The sequence below is a fragment of the Maylandia zebra genome, linkage group LG10 (assembly GCF_041146795.1).
Source record: "Maylandia zebra isolate NMK-2024a linkage group LG10, Mzebra_GT3a, whole genome shotgun sequence".
NCBI classification, from domain to species: Eukaryota; Metazoa; Chordata; class Actinopteri; order Cichliformes; family Cichlidae; genus Maylandia; species Maylandia zebra.
In genome coordinates, this window is record NC_135176.1 from 22621035 (window position 1) to 22646662 (window position 25628).

The 25628-nt window shown below is 39.3% G+C and overlaps 2 protein-coding genes across 5 annotated transcripts in view; both read left to right on the forward strand.

Moving 5' to 3' along the window:
- The first annotated feature begins 310 nt into the window (after window positions 1–310).
- On the forward strand, window positions 311–12229 carry LOC101483712 (uncharacterized). The gene is made up of 7 exons (XM_004561718.4): window positions 311–324; window positions 937–1034; window positions 1285–1356; window positions 8206–8511; window positions 8948–9035; window positions 9365–9510; window positions 11513–12229. Exons 1-7 carry the CDS (start codon window positions 311–313, stop codon window positions 11677–11679), a joined length of 891 nt encoding a protein of 296 aa, XP_004561775.3. The 3' UTR covers window positions 11680–12229.
- Window positions 12230–13821: 1592 nt separating this feature from the next.
- The window catches only part of sh3pxd2b (SH3 and PX domains 2B), a 33287-nt gene continuing 21480 nt past the window's right edge, over window positions 13822–25628 (forward strand). The window contains exons 1-3 of one of the 4 annotated variants that reach the window (XM_004561720.3): window positions 13822–14181; window positions 16895–16975; window positions 24169–24244. In XM_004561720.3, the coding sequence (XP_004561777.1) occupies window positions 14110–14181; window positions 16895–16975; window positions 24169–24244 (229 nt within the window). In that variant the 5' untranslated portion in view covers window positions 13822–14109. The remainder of the gene's footprint in view (window positions 14182–16894; window positions 16976–24168; window positions 24245–25628) is intronic. The other 3 variants (XM_004561721.3, XM_004561722.3, XM_004561723.3) reach the window with 3 other exon arrangements.

Sequence of the window (25628 nt, forward strand, 5' to 3'; positions counted from 1 at the left end):
AGGGCTTTTATTAGTTTTTGTAAGTGCAGTAACCACATTTTGGGCATTCCCAGTTACTCAAGACAGAACACTTAGCTCCTTTCTTTGGCTAGAATACAATGTGTGTAACCTCAATTAAACCCTTTTTTCTCATCTCTGGCTTTCCCATTCTCTATTCTGCACAAAGCAATGTCTAAAATAGCCTACATTCACGTGTTTATCCATCCATCATTCATCCATGTACGTCTTTTTCACTCTCCCGGAGGGAGAGGAAGAAATTCATCATTGATTAACTTCCATTGCCTCGCGGAGGCAAATTATGCAATGAAAGATGCCAGTCTCACGGTATGAATATAATAATTTTTCTTTCTCCTTTTTTTCTTTTTTCTTCGTTGTTGTTGTCTCATTAAGCTTGACACAACAGTCAAGCACCTGCTGACTGCACCACATATACTAATGAGTTTATTGGAGGGGTGTAATTGGAGCCATGCTAGGAGTCAGAGTTCAGTGCAACTATGCATAACCTAATAGTGCCAGCGGTTGTTCCCACTACTGTGAAATTGGCAAAACAGTATAAACTTTATTTCTTGGAGACAATAAAAAGAACTTTAAAACAACATTTTTTAAATATTATAAGCATTTCATTGTTATATCACCTGTTGTATATTTAGATTAGCCATAACAGCTGGTGCTTTTCCCAAGTTACTATTTACTGTCTAATACATAAAATGAGTTTTTAACTAAAAGTTCTCAAGTAGATTTAATGTTTACTGAAGCCAAGCTGTGTGTGTGTGTGTGTGTGTGTGTGTGTGTGTGTGTGTGTGTGTGTGTCCTAATCTTTAGCTTTTAGTGTAGCAGTAGAAAGTAAGTAAACTTGAGCTTTTTGAGCCAGTAAAAGGGTATGCTTTCTAGCAGCCAATGTCAATATTGACAGTTGGGGGATGTCCTGTGGCTCAGGCGTGTAGCTTCCACAGCAGGCTGGTTTTCCAACAGTCCCTTCTTTGTGTTCCTTCCCACTGAGCTGGGAGCCACTCTTCAGCATCTGCACATGACTGGTAAGTCTAGTTCAATTTTCTATCTCTAAAAAGTCTCAGTATTATTCCATCATTTCCGTGTGTTCCTTTGAGATTTGAGACAGATTTCCTAGTATTATATTTTAAAAAAACCAAAACCCAAGCTATATTTTTAACTTTTTTTATTGAAGGATTTAGCCAGATAGTTGATATTGATACAAAGATTACATTTATCGGACACTTGTTTGATTAGATTAAAAACATTTTCTGTTGTTCATTCATCATTCTACAGAGTTTTTTTTTTCTGACCTGATGATGGGAAGACTGTTTAGGATCTGTGTCATATCTGCGCTCTTATTATGCTGTACGTAAGTCACTTTCGTATAAAATTGCCACCTGCAAAATGCACACTATTCTAGCGTGCATCATAGTGTATGGAATATGTCTGGGATATATTACAACAACAACAACAACCTTTATTTATAGAGCACATTAAAAGCCTAGGCATACCAAAGTGCTTTACAAAAAAACAATAAAATAATACAGTTAAGAGCATTAATATCAAATATAATAAGAACAGCAGACAATGTTCACAGTAGAAAGCCACTAATAAAATGGACTGCAGCACATGATAGAGAACACCAAGAATAAAGGAATACTATTCCTTTACTAATAAAGGAATAGTAAAAAGTTAATGCAATAGGTCGCAGTTAACAGTCAGCATTTAACGGGTAGAAAAGGCAAGTTCAAAAAGATAAGTTTTAAGGCGTGCTTTAAAAGAAAAAATAGAATCAGACTCCCGAATGCCAATCGGGAGGCTGTTCCATAACTCAGGTGCAGCAAAGGCAAACGATCGATCGCCTCTAGATTTCAACCGAGATCTGGGCTGAACTAACAATAACTGCGAGGATGACCTTAAAGCCCTGGCAGGGACATAAGGGTTTAAAAGTTCCTTAAGATAGGTTGGTGCAGTATTATTGATAATTTTAAAAGTAAGCAGCAAAATTTTAAATTGAATACGGTATTTGATAGGCAGCCAATGCAGCTCAGCAAGAACCGGAGTAATATGGTCAAACTTCTTGGTTTTAGTTAGAATACGTGCCGCAGCATTCTGAACTGTCTGTAATCTATGTAGAAGGGTAACATGGAGACCAGAATAGAGTGAGTTACAGTAATCTAGTCTTGACGTTACAAAAGCATGAATGAGCTTTTCTAAGTCATTATACGGGATATAGTGTCTGGCCCTGGAGATGAGACGAAGCTGATAAAAACTAGATCTGACAACAGCAGACACCTGTTTATCAAGTTTAAAGGAGCTGTCAAACAAGACACCCAGATTCCTGACAGTATCAGAGAAAGAACTAGTAAGAAAGCCAAAGGCATCTTGAAGTTTGGCGCGAAGGGCATTACTGCCAAAAATCATGATTTCAGTCTTTTTTTCATTGAGAATAAGAGTATTTGCCAACAGCCATTTCTTGACCTCACTCATGCACTCACGAAAGTTATTTAAAGATAAAGCGAGATCATCATGTAACTCAAAATAAATCTGGATGTCATCCGCATAATAGTGAAAAGCAATGTGGTATTTCTCAAAGATAGCGCTTAAAGGAAGCATATACAGTGAGAAAAGGGTCGGGCCTAACACAGAACCCTGGGGGACACCACAGCAAACAGGTGCAGGGGAAGAGGAAGATGAGGCCAGATGTACCGAAGAAAGCCGATTGGAGAGGTAAGATTTGAACCAGTCCAAGGCAGTGCCCTTTATGCCAACAGAGTGCTCTAATCTTGCGACTAGGATGTTATGGTCAACCATATCAAATGCAGATGAAAGATCCAATAGAACTAAAACAGAAGGACGACCATTATCAGCCATAAGTAAAAGATCATTAAAAACACGAAGCAGCGCTGATTCAGTGCTATGATGTTGTTTAAAGGCTGATTGGAATTTATCATTTATATTATTCTCGTCCAGGTAGGTCTGCAGTTGAAGTAGAACCACCTTCTCAAGGATTTTAGCCAAGAAAGGAAGCTTGGAAATCGGTCTATAGTTGGCAAAATCACTATGATCCAGGTTATTTTTCTTTAAAACGGGTTGAATAAAAGCATGTTTAAGAACTGAAGGTACATAACCAGAAAGCAAGGAGAGGTTCAATATAGACAATAGACAGGGTCCAATTACATTAAAACAATCCTTGACTATACGAGATGGAAGAACATCATGTACACAATTAGTATTGTTTAGTTTCTCAGTTATACGCTTCAGAGTAGGAAGTGAAATTAATTCAAATTGATGTAAGGCAGCAGAACAGTCAGAATTAGACATACTGTCAGCCACCAAAGGAAGCGTAGATCTAAGAGATAAAACTTTATCTAGAAAGTAGTTTGAAAATTTTTCACAGAGACCTGGGGAGCACGAGAGTGGCATTGAGGGACGAGGATTCACCACTGAGTTAAAAATTTTAAATAGGATGCGAGGATTGTCACCATTAGAAGTAATAATCTTAGCGAAGAAGGCTGCTTTAGCCATTCTGGCAGCAGATTGGAATTTCGAGCGGCTAATACGTAAAATGTCATATGATGACTGGAGTCTATCATTCCTCCACCTCCTCTCATCGCGCCTGCACAAACGCCGTAGAACACGGACAGAGTCGTTTAACCAGCATTGCGAGTAGGTTCTGGGGCGTTTGTGTTTGATAGGTGCAATAGTGTTAAGAATCGAGGAACATGTAGTTAAAAAAGTATTGGTAAAATTCTCAAGTGTGTGTGGGATAAAACAGTCCGACATATTAAATGAAGAATTAACAAAAGATGTAGAGAAGTTGACCACAGTATCAGCGTTAATAGTCCGAGTAGGATGGAGAGGAACCTCCAAGTAAGGGTCAGTGATACCCAGGTCAACGTCAAAGATGACCGGGGAATGATCAGAAAGTCCAGTATTTCTAATTTCCTTAATGCATATATCCACGTTAAATGAAAAAACCAGATCAAGGGTGTGACCCTTAACATGAGTAGGTTCATTTACCCACTGGGTAAGATTAAAAGAGTCAGTCAGTGCAGAAAAATAGTAATTGTATTAAGTAGATCATACAGAAATGGACACGTGCATTCCCACAAAATACTTGAATCCACATGCTAAAAGTATGCATTAGGGTACATAGGACACAAATTTTCATTCAGCAGTGTAATAAGATTCCCATTATGGAAACAATAAATGGTGCATAAACATCTGCTTGGCCCTGCAAATTACCATGAACTGAGCCCTATTAGGAGACTGTAAACTCCTGTAAACATGAACCTTGGGGGGTTCGAGCCTATTGCCAGAGAGACTATGAGTTGGCGCAAGTGGATGACACATTTAAAGCATGACTGAGTGCTTAATGCAACATTACATCATTGCATCTAACTAAAAAGCTTAAGGCACAGTAACTCTGGGGGATTGCTGAGCGACATGAAAATGAGACAGCCATCTTTCTACTGAGATGAAAATGATTCGTGCACCACAGTGGACACAACCCTGCAGTTCCATGAGAGGTATCCAGTCAAGTGGAGTTAATGGAAATGTGCTTGCCAATCAGTGCTGTGTCTGTCTTTGCATGTGTTCATCTCTTCAGGTTAACTGTTAGTACCTTAACTGTTAACAGCCTAACACTGCAGCTGCTTTAAAATGTAGTAGAAGCCTGGAAATACATAAACAAACATTTAGTAAAACTGCAGCAAACCTTTAATGCTATCTAATTTTGCTGAGGCAAAAGGCACACTTGCACATGTCAAAAAAATTTGGTCTTTTCTAATTTAGTTCACATGCTGAGGAAAATTGCTTTTCCATGCCACAGCCACAACCATTCTGCCCACTCATTAAGGCCTTCTAGTGATAAGCAGCTTCTTTCAATCACTGAGCCCAATGTGTGTTCTTGTGCCAGGGCAGTGTGATTGAAATATTTTATGTGCTTCTGAGGTTAATGAAGATCAAAGACTCATGCCTGGGCAGGATAATTAGTATGCTGTCAGAATTAAACATACTATGAATAACTGAACTATGACTCTGTCTGTCTATATAGACAAGTAACACCATTCAACCCTGAAAAAAGGCGTCCTACAGTGTGTTAAGACTTACTTGGTGACTTTATTAACTAATCAAGAAAATGCAAGAAAAGTTTTTCCCTTAATACCTAAAAACTGCAATTTTGAAGGTGATCCTTTTAAAATAGTGTTTTTTTGTGGGGTCATTTTGAAGCAAACATCTATGTGAAGTATGACAGAATGTAACTGGTATCCCTAATATCTAAATCTAGTTGTAATATAAATAAACAGTCCAGTGAAAAAGTATTTATCCCCCTTCATGATTTCTTCTTTTTTTGCCATAGTTGTCACTCTTATGTGTTTCGTATCATCAAGCAAATTTTAATATTAGACAAAGGTACAAAACAGTGGATTGGACCGAACAGGTTTGAGCTGTGAAGTGATGTGAAAGACATTGTGGATTTAATCTGGGCAGTAGTCAGATGGGACTACAGGTGGGACCGAGGGTGAATGGGAGTCTGAAGAAGAGGGGAAGGTGGGGAGCTGGAGGACTTATTTCCCGCTAAGCATTCCCTAAGAGAGACTTTATTTCCCAAGCCAAGGAACTGATGATGCAAATAAGTGGAAGGATGGTTTTATTCTCTGAGGTGGAATCAGAGGTGGAGAATTAATGGGACATTGTGTCAGGCTTTAAATTATGGGAGCCAGGTCTGTAAGTGATGGTTAGGCTGAATCTGGTAAAAAGCAAAAGTTTAGATGTTTGGTGGTCTGAAGGTAATGGGGGTTGTCATGGTCGGTAAATACAACAAAGAGATGCTCAGCTTGCTCCATCCAGTGTCTCCGTTCTTTGAGGACTAACTTGATGGCCAGCAGTTCATGGGCGCCAACAATGCACTGAGTGAATTTTGCCATTTTTCTGTTGAAATAAGACAACTCCTACCTCAGAATCTGACGCGTCCACTTCCACAATGAACTGCTGAGATGGGTCTGGTTGAATAAGAACAAGGCCATGGCAAAGAGTTTCACTGGAAGGCAAACTTTGGAGAAGTCAGTAATAGACAAGGAGGTTTTCCTTAGGTCATGGATAGAGTGGCAACATTCAAAAAGCATTAGAGCTCTTCTCTCCATTAACATACAGCTTCTCCAGAAGGCATTGGAGGAGCTGCTGGACTTACAGTGTTCTGAGATGGACTTTAAAAATCAAATTGTCATCCAGGTAAACAAGAATAAAACAAAGAAAATCACATTTCAGAAAGTCACAGAGAATGTCATTGACAAGCATTTGGAAAACAGTAGGACCATTGGTAAGACCAAAGGGCATTACCAGGTATAAGAAGTGTCACAGGTGAGTACTGAAGGCTGTTTTCCTTAATGCACAACAGACAGTGTTGGGAAGGTTACTTTTAAAATGTATTCCGTTACAGAATACAGAATACATGCCCCAAAATGTATTCTGTAACGTATTCCGTTACGTTACTCAATGAGAGTAACGTATTCTGAATACTTTGGATTACTTAATATATTATCGTGCTTTTTACAACAACGTGAATGTACTATTGCTGTGTGATTTATTACTATTACTGAAGGTCCGCGACTCCGAACTGTAGTAAAGGGACCTCTGACTAATACGGCGGGGTCCCTGTCGGCTCATAGCCGAAAAATAGCTTTACTTTGTTGCGTGGGTCAATTTTTCTTGCGAGAGACAGAGAGAGGCGTTGAAAGACTGCTCCAACGGAACTTATTGTTTTCGGAGGAAAACACGAACACGGTGTACAGTCGAGTCTTAATAGCTTACTTACAACTGGGCTCGTCAGGCACTCTTCTTGGCTGCAGTGGTTATTATTATATTTACATGCTTCCAGCTCCCGTTTTTCCTCGACGACAACTCGTACCTTTCCACTCGCCTTTTTCTCCCTCCTCGCGCTCACAGACACATAAAGTGTATGGCAGTCCATTCTCCCTGCAACACGGACTACACTGCCCATGATGCTACATTCTTTAGAGCTATGCTTGTAGCATTCTGCCTGTTAGCTTAGCACAACAACAACAACGAAAAGGCACTCTCTCACCCAGGAAACACACAGTCGCAGAAAGAGAGAGAGAGCGTCGCCCTGTAACCATGGCAACCGTAACGCTGCCGCCTGGAACGAAAGAACGTAGCTGTCAAACAAAACCCAAACAGTCCTGACCCGCGACAAAATGAAACAGGAAAGTACCGCAGTGTAATCCATTTATTTCAACAAAGTAACTGTATTCTGAATACCACCTTTTTAAACGGTAACTGTAACGGAATACAGTTACTCATATTTTGTATTCTAAATACGTAACGGCGGTACATGTATTCCGTTACTCCCCAACACTGACAACAGATGTTATGCATTATGGAGATCCAGCTTGGAAAAAAAAACTGTAGCCCACTGCAGGAGTTCAAAGGCAGATAAAAGGAGCAGTAATGGTACTTATTTTGTGCAAATCTCTGAAATCAATGCAAGAATGGAGAGTTTTCTCTTTCTTCTCGACAAAGAGGAAGCATGCGCCAAAAGGAGAAGAAGACGGATGAATACTTCCATCTACAAGAGAGTCCATGATGTACTTTTCCATTGCTTCACATTCTAGTTTAGTTAAACTGTAGAGTCAACTAGTGGGCAGTGAGGCTTCTGGAAGTAAATCTGTAAAACAATCAAAAGGATGGTGAGGAGGGAGAAAGAAAGCTGGATCGTTTCCGAACACTTCTGCTAAATCATGGTACACTTCAGGAACAGATTATAGGTTAGGTGGTTCAGACTGAGGAGAGAGATTTGGAGGTGAGGCATACTTTAGGCAGTTTTGGTGACACCGTGGACTCCAGCTTGAGATACTTTGCAGCCCCGGTCTATATTGCAATTATGAGTTTTGAGCGACTCTGAATTGGATAAGCAGATGCAAATGGATGTAGCAAAAATGCAAAAAAAAAAAAAAAGTAGAAATCAGGAAGGGAGCATATACTTTTTCACAGACTGTAAGTGGTATTAACTGAACAGAAAGAAAATCTGCTGCTTCATATTCCAAATACTGCATAACTCATTCCAAATATCAGTCTCAGAAAAGTTTGATTTAATCCTTCAACCTGGAAATTTTCTAGCCATTCTCTTTTTTAATCCTTTCTCCATTACACTCTTAACTCTAACTCTCATTTCATTTCATCTCTCCCAAGATGTGGTGTTAAGTGGCGCTTTAGAACATGGAGAGAGAAAAAAGGAACAAATTCAAAGCCCTGACAAGAACAGCAGCAGACTCAAGGTGAAGGGAAATTTCACAAGTTCTAATGACAGGAGGCCAAAGGCTGTGACTCCAGGAAAGAAAGTCAAATCAGGAAGCAAGAGAGTGTTCATGGGACCTAGAAGTGACATCAGCTGCACTAGATTGGGAGGCATCTGCCAGCCAGTCCGTTACATCTGCCAAGACCGATACCTCAAAGACAAGTGTTCAGGGGCCAAGACGCGCCAGTGCTGCATGCCAGGTATGATAGAAATATGCATCTGCCCATATCGAAATGTTACAATAACACAAACCTCCTGCAAACTTCTTCAGATGGTCACAAACACACAGCTCATTCTTTTTTTCTGCCAAGAAGGAATTAAAATGGATTTGCAGAGTTTTTTTCAAGTCTGACTCATGAAAACGTTATTGTGGGAGTGAGGCTGTATGTGTGGGTAACACAAAACTGATGGAGAAGACATCAGTAAATGACATTTGAATAGTGCCTTTCTGCTGTAATTGGCCTTATTTCCACATGAATAGAGCATGAGTCACAGTCAGTGGATGTTAAAACATATTTTTAAAAATATCGTCTTTATGCTTGGCCTTTTGGCGTGCAGTGCTGCAGCTTTTAATATGGTGCCTATTTTGGAAGGAGAAGTATTATCTAACCTATTTCATTTTACCTCTCTCTGTAGTCCAAGCCTGGAGCATGCTTTGTGCCGGTCACCACAACAGAGTGAGGGCTTGTGATGCGTACGGCTGTGGAGCTTTTAACTCCCAAAGGTGACTAATCCTGATCAGATCTTTATCTCAGAGCCCACAGAGGATTACTCATACTGCAACATGCAGACGCTGATACTGCCCCATGTCTAGTTTTGTATAGTATCCAAGCCTGATCCCTACAATGACAAAGCACATTTTTACCAAACCACTTGGAATTAATGATGAGTGAAGCTTTGTCTGGGTAGAAGGCTGACTTTCTGTAGACAAAGATGATGTCCAAATAACTAATCAGAGATTTTTGTTCTGGCCAGATTAAGATGACTAATTGAATCTAGCCTTTTCTGATGGCAAACTAATGCCAGTCTCCTCTGTCACATGTCTTTTTACAGAGGTAATGGCCTTTATAAAGCAGTGGACCATGTATGTGATGACTATTCGATCATCAACACAATATTTTCAGGCTCTCTGGCCGGTCCAGTGAGTCGGAAAGAGCCAGCTGGTTATCAGTTTGATGGAGTCAAACTCCTCAGTGATGGTAAGAGGGACAAGATGCTAGCACAATACCTGAAAGTTAGCAAAGCAAGGAAAATTACAGTGTTTTTAAAACTGTAGATGTGAGTCTCAATCAAAATAAACAGGACAAAGACTTTGCAGGTCTTTACCGATTCCTGTACCAGATAAAGACCTATTTCAGTAGATATTTAGCACATCATTAGGATGAATCAGTGACTGCATGAATAGCTGTACCCAAACATACGTCAAATCATCCAGTACTTGTCTAAATATTTCAGTTGGAACCAAAGTGGCAGACCAGTCAAATGGCCTACCAGAATATCATTCAAAGACCCATGTTGTTAGTATGGCCATAAGTCGGTGTGCAAGTCTGTTTCAATTTCTAAAAAATTCAATTTAGAAGTCCATTGAGATATTTTTATAACTGAAAATAAGCATAAACCAGGTTTAATTAAATCCTTGTAACCTTGTAGTGTTGCCTGTGAATTCCTTTAATCTACTGTATAGTTCCATGGCTAGGGCAAAGGCGAGGCCATGCTATTATGGTAGAGGCATTGCATGAGAATGAAAAGGAATGATTTAAAGGGATTAGTTAAGGTGCTGAAACGCGAGCGGAGACTGCATTGACCTCCTGATAGCCCCTAAGATCGGGGTCTATGTGAAACCCCACTAAAGGCTGTTCATGAGTAATGACCCCCCATAAGGGCCATCATTAGAGAAAAAAGGGAATGCATCTGTGTATGTGCCTAAAATACCCATGTATTCCTTTGCGGTGTATACCTATTTGTATGTGTATATGTGCTCATGCGTGGTAATGTGTTTTGAGACCATCCTGAGCTGATAAGGTGCTGGAATGATGAGTAAACATCATTAGTCCTCATTCTGCCTCTCACCTTATAATTGAAGTGTATTATCAGAAGAACACATGTACTGTCAGCTCCTTTCATCTCCGGGTAAAGCACAGACATGATTAGACATCACAGAGACACATTACCTCACCGTGATGCCCACATTAATGCTGAGACACTGATCATTAAGTGCTTTTAAGATTTAATGATGTTGGTGAGTTTGCTGTAGAACTACTTTTAGGTTGTTTGTTTCTAGGTTGGCAGCCGGCTTGTTTAGGTGGATGGTAAAGGCGAGATCTAAGGTTTTTTTTAGGGTCTTGAGCCTGCATTTGTAACATTTGTAAACGCTGGAAGAGGATTTTAGCTGCACAAGTGAACTATTCATATGCCAACGATAAAGTGAATGCTAAACCCACCTTACCACAGCTATATCCTTCAGCCAAACTAGGGAAATAAGCTAACAGGGTAAAACCACAAGTTGAAAGTCTTGGAGTTTCAGGCACGAGCTTATTACCAAGCCAACCTTCTTCTATCTTGGGAATATTGCCAAAATCCACCCTTTGCTCAGTCCGAAAAACTTGTTCATGCACTCATCTCTTTTAGTTTGGATTACTACAATGCACTTTTTTTCTGGTCTGCAACTTAATCAGAATTCTGTTGCAAGCTTAGTAACTAAAATGCATAACAGAGGGCACTAGTTTTATTAGAGCTACACTGGCTTCCCAATTCTACAGACTTGATTTAAAAATGCTCTCACTTATATAAAATCAAAAAGCCAGACTCACACTCTTATCCCCCACACCCATCTGTCAGATATCCAATACTCCTCACAGAGAAAAACTGGAAATACAGCCATTTTGCTCTCAATTTCTGGATCAGACTGCTGGAAAACATTATTAAGGAAGCAAACTCTACAAATAACTAGAGTTAACAAGCTCAAAATGAGGCCGTCACATTCATACAGAGCATTTTCCTCATCAGTTTCATATGATTTACATGTGATTGATAGCAAGTTATAAAACAGTAAACTCAAACTCTTTGGTGTGTAGTCAATAAGCACTTTATTCAGCTGAGTTAGCTTAAGTCATTGATTTGTCTGAGCATTTTTTTAAGGGTGATATTAAGGAATTAATGCCCACAAAATAATTGATTTATATTTGTTTTGGTCCCATTTAGTACACTGCGTGAAGATCTTCAACATCCGTCCTTATCGTTACTCCGGCCCGGTAACTCAAGGAGAGGCCTTGGGCTATTTACTGCCACTGCAAGAACAGTTCCCTGGCATCACATCACACCTGGAGCTGCAAATGTGTGATGGTACTGATCCTTCACCCTTCATATAAACCTTTATTTCCATGTGTTATACAACTGAGGCACCATGCGTCCTTGTCTTTTTTACGTGGTGCATGCCCCTGCACATAAAATCCCTAATGCTAATAAGAATTTATATAGACTTATTTGCTTTCCGATTTCTTACTATGAGCAACTTTTACTTGGCTACTCTGACACTTTTTGTAAGTGTTAATTCTTCTTATTCTCTATTATAGCCATAAAAAAATGTTGGTCTGTATTTTTACAATAACTTAACAAAGATGCATTGTATTGTTTTTCTTACAATAACACTTATTTAAAACACATTTCTACAAACTTGTGATGACCAGCGTTACTATACTTGATAACTGTCTGTCTCCATTTCTCAGTTTTTACAACCATTTAAATTTTTTGTAATACTTTATATCGAATACAAACAAAAGGATGTTTTCTAAAAAGTTACGAGTCATATGTTTAACATTTTCCTTCTCCTTTTCTGTGAAAAATGTCCCATCTCACATCCCATCACTCATAACCGTGACTTTATTTTTCAACAATGGAATAAATATAAAGTTTCATTTCTTCTTTTGTCTGAAGTGCTTTCTATTTCAAAGTTAAAAATGAGGCTGTCAAATATTTTCCCCATCTTAAAAATAGCAAGTTTATTCAACACAAACTTTATTCAATTTTTTTAAATTATATTACCAATATCTTCCATCATATTCATCTGATATCTACAGATGGGGAGATTTCCACATGTACAGTACTAATGTAATGAGTATGGCACACCAAAAGATGGAGCTATTTTAAAACAAACCTGACACTGGCCCTCAGCAGTCATCCTGGTGACATATCAGCAAAGAAATGTTGACCGTAACTGCAAGTATTCTGAGTTTGTACAAATCTAAATACTAAACAATAAACCATAGAGTGATAGTGTTGTGTTACCAGGATGGAAAAATAAATATTAACACATTTCCAGTTTACTAATCACATCATCTTATGACTAATAATCACATCGAGACACAGGATATCACTTCATGTTTTAAAGTCTGATGTGTGCGTGTTAAGGCATTTCCCACTAACATATGACTCATTCAAGCATTTAAGAGTTTCTACCTTTGCATTAACAACTTGTTGGTGATTTCCAAAGAGCAGTTAAAACATGGCCTCCCCATGTTTTACACCTTCTCTGTACCTGCTGACAAGGATTTCATACAAAAGTGTTCAGTTTAGGTTCATAATGCCATAAGGCCTGCTACCACTGGTTTTCAGAGTAATTCTTGTGTTATTTGGCATCCCTCAGCCTTTTCTCCCCCGGTGCTCTTTCTCACCCTTCCACTGAGATCATTTCTTGTGAGACCTCTGCAGACAGTAGATGTATCAAGTGAGGGCCGGATGGATTTCCCACGACCTGTGTCAGGTCTTTTATGGATTTCTTTCTTTTTTCCCCCCTGTTTCCTAAAGACATAACTTTCAGACACTCAAGTCTAGATATTTCTAGGCCTAACACTTCAATTTTGTGTTATCTTTGGCAATTTTCAGAGATTTAACTAAAGAAATGGAAGAAAATTATGTTTTGCTAGTAACTAAGTGTCTTAAAAATACAATTTAAGGGGGGTTGCTAAGTTTAGTGTTATATATAGACAGCACTGGTTCATCCCAAGAGTGCCTATCTCTTTGATGATTGACTCAAGACTTTTGCACAGCACTGTATATCTGAACGATGTCCTCTGTAGTTTGTAGTTAGCATATGAGTTGAAAAGTAAGCTCAGACTCAAGCCATCTGATTCAGACATCTGCAGCTCAGCTGTACGCACAGTGAGACAACATCCACTCTTAACTGTCATTTAAATTGCATCAGTGTTATTATATTGCTAATGGAGAGCGGTTGGTCGCAAAGAAGGCGAACATTCAAAGTTGCGACAGAGAATTGAAATAAATAGAATTCCAATTTAGTGAGAAATGGGCAAAGTTCGCTCTCCTTAAGTGCTCTTGAGCACGCAGTTTTTGAGTGCTGTCATATTGATTAAAGCCTAACATCTAGCTCTAAGTGTGCAGACTGAAGCCCGAGTGTTCCTGCAGACTGTGGTTTTGCTCTGAAGCTGGAGGGTTGGTCCACGAAGCGTCCCAGTTGCTCAAATGGGAGTAGGCGAGCTGGGATAGGCTGGGAGTTTGGTCGGGGCAGTCAGCGGGTCGGGACAAGGCATGAGAAAGGGGGGGAAAGGAAGAACCGATTATTAACTTCTGGCTTGCGAGAGTCTGAATGTTGGACAGGAAATTTTGACGTGGGCAGCTTTACGGGGAGAAAAAAAGGCGTTTGTTCAGATCGATCCCAGCCATTCGGATGACAAAGAAGCGTCGCAGTGTAAACTTTTTCAGCCGGGTGTGATCGCTCGAAAAAAAACCCGACAGGGATATCTGCTTTTTTTTCAACGGATCCGTAAAAAGAAGGGGACATCATGCCACGGCGCACCGTGCAAGAAGTAACTGTTCAAGATGTCCAGAAGCGGAGGAATCCGAACAAACACTACGTAAGCCTTTTGTGTAATTACCACAACCGTGTGATTTGTTGCGTGAAATGTGCAACAGATCGCGGATATTCCGCAGTCTCCCCCTTTGTCCTGTTGGGAAAAGTAAAAAACAAAGAGAGTGTCAAATTACAGCTGACCAAATCAGCCGAAACGGTCAAGCAGACTTTATTAGAATATGATTTCTGAAAACTTCAGGTCATGCTCAGACTATTTAAATCTGTTGGGATCTTTATTCTTAAGACCAGTAACGACCGACATCAAGATTTACGCTGTTATATTTCAGCAACCTGTACAGTGACCCAAAGTCAAAAGCTCTTGTGTTGTTATCGTTTTTCAGATTGTTTTTGACCTAATAAAATGCTCATTTAAAAAAGACTTGAGGATATCATTAAGAAGCATTCGAGTGGCCGACTCACGTGACCTATGACCCCTTTTCTCAGTGTGCATTTTTTTTAAGTGACTCCCAGAATCACATGCATGTGACCGTAGCCATTGCAGCACCTTACCACTGAAGCCTGCAATGGTGGAAGAGCCCAAGAAACATAATATACAGTCAGCCCAGTCCCCTAACTATCCACACTGGCTAGTTGCCACTGGTAACCAGGAAGTAGGCTATGACTAACATTGTAGGCTATGACAAGTAGGCTATGACTGTGTCAGATATTGTCATTTTTTTTATTACTATTTTTTAAAAATATATATATTTTTAGTTTAGAGAGTTGTGTGTTTCTTTTCCAGTCAACAGTTGGCGAAAGGGAGGGAAAGAAGACGAAGAACTTGGGAATAATTTTCTTTTCTTAATAACCAGACCTTGTGTGGGAGACGAGAATGTCATCAGGACAAAGCCTCTTTTTTTCATAGACAGTAGAGCTTTTATTAGTGACTAGTGAGAGCTAAATGTGGGTGTATTTGCCTGCAATCCTGCACTTAGTATAAAGTCACACATATGACATCACTTGGTGTAGTTGGCCAGAGAAAGAGAGAGAGTCGCAGCCAAGGCCTTAGCAGGTGTTTGTGTTAGTTCCGTGTACATGTTGTGTCACTGTGTGTGTGTGTGTACTTGTATGCATCCATATGGGTGTGCAAATTTAAACCGGGGGCTGAAGGACCAGCAGACCTTGTACCGCTGTGAGTGTTAGTGGTCAAGGGCGCAGAGTTCTTGTGGTCCTGTGTCTTCTCCATCTGTTCGTTCAGTCTCTGGTGTACTGTTATTTTATGCCTTTTCTCTCTTACACAGATCTCAAGGTTCCGGGAAATTTAAAGTCTCAGGTCTGAACATGTAGCTTGAATAGCAAAAAGCTGCGTAAGGCTTGTCTGCTCACCAGAGTTCAGTATATCCTATAGAATTTCTAACACAAAGCTCTAATTCTTAAGAGATATCTGCAAATATCTAATGGCTGAAGTTTTTTTTTTGAACTTGGAACTTTAATTAGGAGGGTTAGTTATGTTTTTTTGTATCAGCTCCTGTTTCCTATGAGTTGTTGCAAATTAGTTTGGATAACAAATATTTCTTAATTAGTTTTATCTGCAGCAAGGACACAACAGGATATCTTTGCACTGATTAGTTTTTCTTCTCATTGATGAGTAATTTAATTCTAGTAGTTGGTCAGACAGAACCTGAACTAGTCCTTTTGGGGAATCTTCTTTTGTTTAATGAAGATGGCCTTGCTGCTTGTCTGTATAGCTCCCGTAGTTGATCAGTCCATCGTAATATCGGATTCGAGTCCACCGAAAAAAGAGAATGAGGCCTGAAAGGGTCTGGGATTGGGGCCAGCAGCATTTAGCCAAACACAGCAAGCCGCAAGGGTGTTTCCAATCACCTCCCTGCGTCTCCCCTTTCATTCTTTAAAGAACCAAATCAAAATCTGCTGCTGTCCCCAAACTCTTGACATTATTTAAAGTGCATTATGATTTACTGCTTTAGATATATGTCTGATTGAAGTTGCAGCTGCACCTACACAGTCAACCTCTTTTTATCTAACCTAGTGCTGCCCATGTTAGAAAGGTAGCACAAACTTTGTGGGTTTTTTATGATTATTATTATTATTATTTCACTCTTCTGCATGTATACAATTATGACAAACAATTATGTTTTCTACAGCAGGAAGTGATGTAACTGCACTAGGAAGTGAAATCATCTGATATCCTTGTTCTTTTCATGTGAACGGATGATGACATTGGGGGCTTTTCATTAGCATGACTCCTGACTTCCCGCACTCAAGTCTGTCTTAGCTCCTCCCAGCTATGGCATGTGGTAGATGTGATGGAGGAAAGGAGAAGTTGGTGGTTTCAGGGTGTTTTAAGTGGAGCAATTTGCTCATAATGGATGGAAGTGTGGCATTTAAATGTCACGACACAAGACTGGAGACTTCTGTGTAGGATGCACCTGTGTTTCCTTTTGCAAGGTTTCTCTGAAAGCCTCCTCTTTCTTTATCTCCTTGAGGTGCATTTAAGGGACCGGAGAGCAATTCTTGGGTCGCTGGAGGCAGTGGGATGTGGGGAAGCATATGTTACAGTAATGAAAACCACTCAGTGACAGCTGCGTGATGCTGCCAGAGAAATGGGATGTCTGCTATATGCAGCCCTCTCTAGGATTCATAACACTCCCAAATAATGGTAGTGACTGAAGAGTGATGCCCCAAGGGCTTTAGTTTTTCACAATAATAGCTGTGCATTAGTTTCAATGTTATTTTCCTTTATTTTGCTTTGCCAGGTTTACATCATCAAAGTGTCCTGGAGCGATGGCAGTACAGAAGCCATTTACAGACGCTACAGCAAGTTCTTTGACCTGCAGGTGAGTGAGCCACTAACTGTGTGCGTGTGTGTCGTCATTTTTGAGTTTCTTTTAATAGTTTTAAATGTGTTCTTTCACTTTTGTCGTTTTGGGGGACTTTTTTTTTTGTTTTGTGCTAGCGGACAAGTGCACAGGGCAGGAAAGGCATGGAAGCACTGTCTCAGTCATACAAGACTAGTACTTGTAGCCAGCCTCTCCCTGCTCCACCCTTATAACCCTGGTAATTATATTGTGCGAGACGAGTCGGAAAATTCCAGTGAAGTTAATAGAGGACAGTGATGAATGCGACTGTGGCACTGATGACCACAGAAATGTCTGAATCATTCTCAGACGTCATGGTGATGGTGCACGCTGCACAATGAGGGAGTCTTATTAGTATCCTAGTTTCCTTTTGTCTTTTTGAAGGTAATGGATCTGAGGGAGGTGGTGGTGGTGGTGGGGGGGTGGCGGCCCTGGCTGCATCAGACACCAGAACATGGACTCCAGGAAATTCAGAAAGGCAATTACTTTTAATGAGCATGTAGTCAATTTCGAAAAGGCGTACTGTCGGCCCTAATTGGATTAAATTCCTTTTAATTGATTAAGATGGTCAATGCATGGGTAATGAAGTACAGAACTATAGTGCCTCACTGAGTTTTCTGAGGCTGCGTGTGTAGCATTTAACATATGGATGTGAAGTATTCATTTCATTCATTTGACTTGACCCCTAGTAAAGCTGCTAATAGAACCATTATCCATTAATTTTGTTTAATCCATACCACCTTTCTGTTGTTGACACAGTATAAAAGCATGGATAAATATGAGCATAATATTACAGATAATGTCGAAAGGCTGCTCTTTAAACATCATCTGTATTGTATAAATGACTGTATATATGTTAGTTGCATTACAGTTGTGTAATTGGTCAACTACTACACACAACAGGCAACACTTTATTTATAACTCAGACTGTATCAGATCAGTGTTTTAGAATAAGAGCGTATAAGATGTGTTATACATAACAGATAATGGCTCATCTTTTGTATCTCTGTATGGTTTGGTACTAATATATAAAAGCCACATTAAAGTTTTGGCATTTCTTGGAGACAAGTAGAAAATTGTAATACTCTGAATATCATCAGTGTCACTATAAGTTTTATATGCAAATAAAGAGTCACCAAGTGCAACTGCAATGGGTGATTCCAGCTTTTTAAAGTCACCATGCAGCATTTATTCCAAGTTTTCTTTGACCAAGTTTAAACTGTACATTTTGTCCACAGCTGCATCAGGTTACATGACCTGCTGTCATGCTCCATTTTATTGGGCTGACAGTTTTTTTTATACAAATAAAATAAAAAGAAAAAAAGAAAAATGAGCTGCAGAATATTTCAATTTCTCTACCATCTGTTATAATTGCATTACTCTTTAATTACACCCCCAAAACACTAGTTGGTGGTGGTATTATTGGGATGCTGTGTGGAGTATCTTAGTGTAATTCTCAGTGTTACAATGCTGACTAAGCTAACCTTGTTGAAGTCGAATAGCTGAAATTACTATAACACAAAAAGAGAGCAGATTTGGAACAAGCTGGGTTTATACATGGTGGCAGTGCTATGAAAACAGCAGATGGTTGCCCCAGCAGATTACTCACTGCTGTGCAAGTGTCAGCATTAGCAACATTAGGAAGCCAATCAGTCCCAGCCCATCACATATTAACATGCATTGTGTTTTAAGGAAGAAAGGTCTCTGTGGGTATTAGTATGCTTTATATTGATTTCCATGATCACACGGTGTCGGTGTATTTGTATCAACTAAAGCAATCACACTAGCTGTTGTCTGCATTGCAGCGTCATGTTGCATAGCTGGAGAGGTGCATGTCAAGCTGCAGGACATGTTAATTAGATTTCCTTGAAATTGAATATATCCAGTGACCAGTTGTGGCTAATCAGCTGGCTTATTCCGATCACTAGCACACTGATACATCCCCCATGTGTCTGATATATTTTTATATTATGTTATCATTTTTCTGTAATCTGTCTAACAGGTTCCTTCATAATGTCTTCCATTATGTGGCTTTGGCTTGTCTTGTAATGCAGATATTAATACATCTCTGGTCATTCCACAGCCTTAGTGTTATGCAGGAAGTGCTAGTCACCACATCCTGTCAACATAACTGCCCTAAGCAGCTGATTCTCTTTCTGCAAACACAGCAGCATGTGCTTTTTGTGTGGCTGGCACAGACTTTGTTGATTTTGCTTCACTAAGGGCTGAAACAAGATATAAAAGCAGTTTTCTCTATTATAAATGTAAGTCTTTTGATGCATGCGCAAAATCAACAATAGCAAGGCTGTTATTTACATATTGAAAATAAAGAACAAATCTTAGGATTAACCATGCAGCAGTAACAAAATAGCAAGTATTTCTTGTTCCTGGCATTCTATCTTTGATCTGACAGATCAATAGCTCATTTCTCTAAGGAAGAGAATAGCTGAGCAAGAGCCAGATGTTCTTGTCACTGAGGATATTTCTGCTACTTTTTTTTTTTTGCACCATCTAGAAATGGAGAATTTTTCTGTTTAATTAACAGCTTTTTTTAATAGATTTTTAACCGTGTTCTCATCAGACAGATTCATCATACTCACAGTTTAAAAACATCAGCTGGGCTGTGACTTAAGCTATATTTACATTGAAAATTGTTACTCAGAGAAAATTAGAAGCCACAGAAAGCCTTTTTTTTTTTTTTCACATACAGTAAACATCCTCTGTCTGGGTAACAAACACTGAGCATGTGCAAACAGCTACTCACTGAACAGACAGAGGTGTGCCTCCGACAGGAGAGAAAGGCACTTGTGCTGTTTTTGAGATTTTTTTTCCTCAGAAAAACAAGAGGGTAAAGTTGTTCCAAAAGTTAGTAGTTGGCAGTTGTTCCAGAAGTGAGAGGAAGGCCAGAAACGTCAAAAACATGTTTAAAACTAAAAATTCTGTTTATTCTATTTAAAATCATGAATTGACCTAAATTCAGTCCAATTGTAAGAAGCTTAACATTCAACCACAAAACTTAATGTTTGTGTTCGGGAATGCAAGTAAACAACTTATAACGCATCTTAATCATAAATAACAATGTGCTTTACGCTTGTTTCTCCGCTTTTTGTAAAACATTACATTTGAAAATGTACAGATAATAACAGTTATTATGTTTTAGCATTAAACAAAACATTAAGCAAAACATCACTTAGAGTGTACTGTCTTGATCTTTGTCAGTTATTGTGTCTGTGTGTGTCTTTGTGGAAAATATCATCCTGGATACACAATACAGTTTAGGGGCTTTTTTGTCTGTCTGTGGATACGTTTTTGTCAACATGATAGTGTCACAGCCATACAAGACACAATCTTGAAACATGACACATCTGCAGCTGAGCTCATGATCAGAGGGGGTGGGGGCACTGGGCCTGGTGTGAGCCCATCCCATGGTGGCTTCTAGTTTCTCTCTTTTTTTTTTTTTCAGTGCATTCATCCTAGCAGCTTTTCAGTTTGCTTCCATGTCACAAAGAACAGTTTCCATTCTGCACACGTGTCCATCGAGCTCTACAGGCTTCCTGCATTCCCGCTCGCCTTGGATAGTGGATATATTTCTACTTTAAAGCTTAAGGGGGGGAAGAAAAAGAAAACATTATTTGCTTATTCAGAGTTGCACAGCTGTCACATATTTTCCATCTGCAGTAATAAACTCAGCTTCTTGAAACGGGGGTTGGGGGGGGGGGGGCAGATTATTTGACTTTGTAATATGAAGTTGCCTCTTGCATTCATTTCACAAAGCAGCAACAATGTGATCATTTCTGTGTACTGTAACTATGGCGATATTTTTAATGTCCTCAACAGTTCATTTGAAAGAAGTAAACTGATGACCTGAGAGAATGAGATGGCTAAAACGAAAGAAGAAAAGTTTCATAAAAATGCTGAACTGAGTGTATCAGGATTATCTTGGGTAGATGAAAATAGACAGTTTTCATGTATATAGTCTATATAATCTTCCGGGATTCAGCTAAATGAATGCTAACAAAGCTATACCAAATGTTATCATATTTGTTAGCTTCATTATGTTCTTGTGCAGATTCATCATTCTTGAGAATGGGAGAGGTTTCTTTAGCAGCATGGCACAGATCTCCAGAAAGTGAAGCTTTGAAATGGGAGCTCTACTCTGAACTTTCACCCCCTGGCTTCTTGTCCACGTTGTTGTCTGCGAAATCACTATCTTTGTTCAGGATTACTCATTTTTGAAAAATGGCCTATTGTTAACTGCTGAAGAGATGACGAGCACAATTGAAACCATTTATTTTTCCCATGTCGTGCATGTTTTCACTTTATGCATTCGAGAAACTGAGGGATCAGAAACCAACAGATCCTCTGAAAATTGGTATTGCTGTAAATTATGAATGTTTATAAGGCATTATCTGAAATTTGTTACAATTTTTTTTTAAATGAGACACATCATGGTGAACATTGCATTGATACTGCACATACCTTCTATTTTGCCCATTGCCATCTTGATGTTTTTGACAAGCAAGACGAGGATCTGAATGTGAAGCTGCATGTTCATTGAGTCAGTCACAAGTGATAGGAAGCAGAAGTTACAATCATCCTTTATATTGCTTATGGCTGAGAGTGCTAACAGTAGCCAGAGCAGGTCTGCTGGCTAAACTAAGCCATCACACATAGTTACCGCATAGTCATTACCCCAAGCATCTTTTTCTGCATTAGAGAACAAGTGTTTATCCGTTGGGATTCTTCATTCTTCATTTGCCAAGTTACTGTGTTAATATGCTTTCGTCTAATTACTTAGTATTAATTAGTCAGTGTTAGAGCTAATTACTATCGCATAATACCGTGGTTAACTTAAATACTTAAAAAAACACCAACAGGTTAAAGAACTCCACAAATGTGAATGGTAACAGTATGTTGCCATGAGAACAGTTTCCCCACAAAGGGTTAAAAAATGGTTTCAGGCTTAATTATGCAGTGAACTGAGTCAGAGAATGTCAGGACTATTGAGACAGGCAAAGAGAGCAACAATTGTTCATGGACCTTTTTCATGCTCAACAGTCTGGAGCTTCTTAGGTCTTTATTTGGTTTTTGATTAAATACTGGTGATGTGGTTTAAAGGGACATAGACAAGACAAATTACAGTCCCTTGAAACATTATGTGACTGTAAATCTGCAAGCAAATGCTGGATGAAATAACAGTGTTTAAAAGATTGCAGGATCATAATAGCCTGGGAATGTAGCATGTAGACAATGTAGAGTTCTGTTCAACTGAGACCTCAGAGCACTTGTGATGCTTGCAGCCGTTACTGGTGTGTTAGTTTACTATTAATATTATTATTATTATTATTAACAGGGAGTCTGATTTAATAGCTTAAGAGGAAGCCTGTTACACAGTGGTCTGGATCTTGCAAGATATATTGGCATGATTGTCTGATCTGAGGGGTTCGGGTGCAGAATAAGGCATTAAGACTTTGGAGCTACAAAGTGGGGCCATTTCATCTAATGATTTACAAGTAATCAATGAAAACTTAAATGCGTCTGTGTTGTGAATGGGACGGCAGTGTAATTCTGCTAGGACTGGAGTAATGCGTTATCTGTCTTGCTGGCTGCATTTAACTGAAATCCGTTAAATACATCAGTTAGGCACGTATGCAGTGAGTGGCAATAATCAGCAAACAGGAGAAAATGGTGCGGGGTTATGGATAGGATGTTCAAGTATGTCATTGAAGAGTATTGGTCTGACCTTGGAAATATTTCTAATCTGTACCAAAATGAACGTAAGATATGTTGTTTGGAGTCAAAGTGTAGACCAAGAGAGTCAAACTGTATTCAGTGTTTCCATTAAAGAGTTTCTTTACAGAATGTTTGCAGGATTTTTCCTTAAATTGTGGAGAATCATAATATTTTCTAAACACCTTTTATCAGGTGAAGAAGCACATAGATTTGGTTGGGGGTATTTTAGATTTTGAAATGAACTTTTAAGTAAATAAATGAATATATTCATTGTATTCCGAGTGCAGTGGAACAGGCACAGAAATAAAGTGCCTAATGTAGAATTTTGGACTTGCATATGTTTATCTATACAATACTAACACATGACTGAGATAAACTCCATAGCACATAACTGAAAAAACCACATTTTAGAAAGTTAAAACCATATGCAGCTTTCCTCTCCTCTGCCTTAGCCTGTCATCCTCACCCCTGTCGAGGATGGATATTTGATGTTGAGTGCATGATGTAAATGGTATGTTGAAGAGATGACTTGACTCGCTCCATATGCCTTTTCTTGTTTGACTGCCTCTGATTACAGAGCAGATACAAGTCTTAGAGTAGACACAGGGACTGGGGTGTGTCTGCACTCGCAGTCAGACACATGGGAACAATTACAGTGTGTGGGGTACTGGCTCCTCTCTGTTTCTCTGTCTCCTTCCCTCACTCTGTCTCTTTTGTCTATGTCAGGCCATCTTTTTGTTTATACAATCCTACTCAAGGTGGTACTGATTCACCGACTAAGCATCTGACTATTTGTCTTGTGATGCATTTCAAGAAAGTACGGAACTCCAGTAACTTGCTTGACTCATGTTCTCTTACTATTCCTGCTTTTGTAGATGAAAGGGATCATTTTTCGGTTCCTTTTATTCGTTTTCATCATATAAAATACAGATTTAGCTTTATTGAGTAAATTAGTTAAATTGCTGTAGCACAGTATTTTGATTTGTAATTAAGCTTGTATTTTATGAACCAGTTTTTGGATTGACCTTCTTGTGATTTCAGGTTTTAACTTAAGGAGAAAAAAAAGCTATAAGAATAGGCTGAGTTTCAGTAAGGTAAATATAAGACTGTTGAACTTCTTCGCTGCCACTGCTTTCTAGCCTTTTAAAAATCATGGCAAAGGAAATGTTCCACTATGTCAGTGGTGGTGCTCCTTAGCTACAGCTACAGCAACATGTGAAGTAGAGGGGGGAAAACCATACCATCTGCTCAGTACATTTATAATTATTGGCAGATCTGCATTTATTGGCCAAATTCCTTGTTGGAACTGCTGATTTGTTAAAAAAAAAAAATCATCAGTTTCTCTTAACCACCCTCAGCTGTCCTGTGTATGTATCCTGCGTGTGTGAGAATGTAAAAACCTTACATGCTAATAACTTTGATTAATCATCGCGTTTCAGATGGAATTGCTGGACAAATTCCCAGTGGAGGGAGGCCAGAAAGACCCTAAGCGCCGGATCATTCCATTCCTGCCAGGTAAGAGTTGAACACACAGTCCCTCAACGACCAATCACAGAAAAAAAAGAAGTGGCACATAACTGGGCATTATTAGGAATAAATGGAGAATACACCATTTTTACAGGCCATCCCAATTAAACTTACCTGATTTAAATTTGTCTAATCTTCCCTTCAAGGCTGTCTTCTGAAGGCCTTGTGATCCACTTCTAGTGCTATTTTTAGAGTCCTTCCTGAAAATCCCATCATGACCACTTATTTTGGGTGCTCTGTGACTTCGTCATGGACCTCAAATGTGTGCAGACAGCAAAAATTTACTTTCATTCAGCAGTTTTCAGTTGAAAGGCCCACGTTTCCCAAACCACAGTGTATCAGGAAACCAGGGTCATGCTCATCATTTTGTTTGACATTCACTGGTTGTGCAGCGTGAATTTGTCCCTTTGTGTAAAGCTGAAGGTGTCGAGCTCTACTTCAATGTCCCGAGGCGTCCTTAGTCCATTAGTTTTCCATTTATGTCCTGACGAGTCTGGTCACGCAAACCTGTGTCAGTTCCTACCGGCCCTACTCAACCAGATTTGCTTCCCTGTCACTTTCTCCATAAAATCAAAATCACATTTAAGGATCGCTGTCTTGACATACTGACAGAGATTCAGCATGCAACACAGAGGTAAAGTGCAAAGGCACAGAATGAGATGTCCATAAAGTGATTGAGGGAAAAATCGGCCAGAATTAAATCAACAAAGTTTAGATTTTTAAGGGCTGATTCACACAGAGCGATTTAACCACAGCTCATGTGCTTATAATACGGAAAGGTTTTTGAACTCCTGTGTCGTGTCCTTGCTGCAGTGTCACGTCCTTGTATTATGTGTGCTCCCTTTGATCCTTCAACCAAACACACTGGGCAGCAATGACTTACTGATGATGACCTTTAAATGAACTGGAGGAAAGCCGAGTTAATCTTTTACACGTGCGCTTAGAAACCAACTAGAACAACCTGAAGCAAAGGTGTTGGGCATAAGCATATTGTTTCTGCCACTAAGCAAGAATATTTTAATGCATGTACTTTTTAAGCATTGGACTAAACCACATTATCTCAGCAAATGGCCTAAAGACACATTATACCATCTATGTGAATCAGTGCTGGAGCCTTTTAGAGAAACAGACTATTTGCCAGTGTTGCATGTATTTTTAACAGAAATCTGAATGTTATACTCCATATTCATTATGATAATCCCAACTCAGCTCCATCATTCTCCTGGCTGAATCATCATTGAGAGAACTGGCTAAAATATCTTCTTTTTAGTTTTCACTATTTTTTTTTCTCAAATACAAATGGCAACAAAGTTTGTTTTGAAAAGGGGGCTTTGGGTGTACTTGACCAACTTTTGAGATCCTGCTGAAAGTA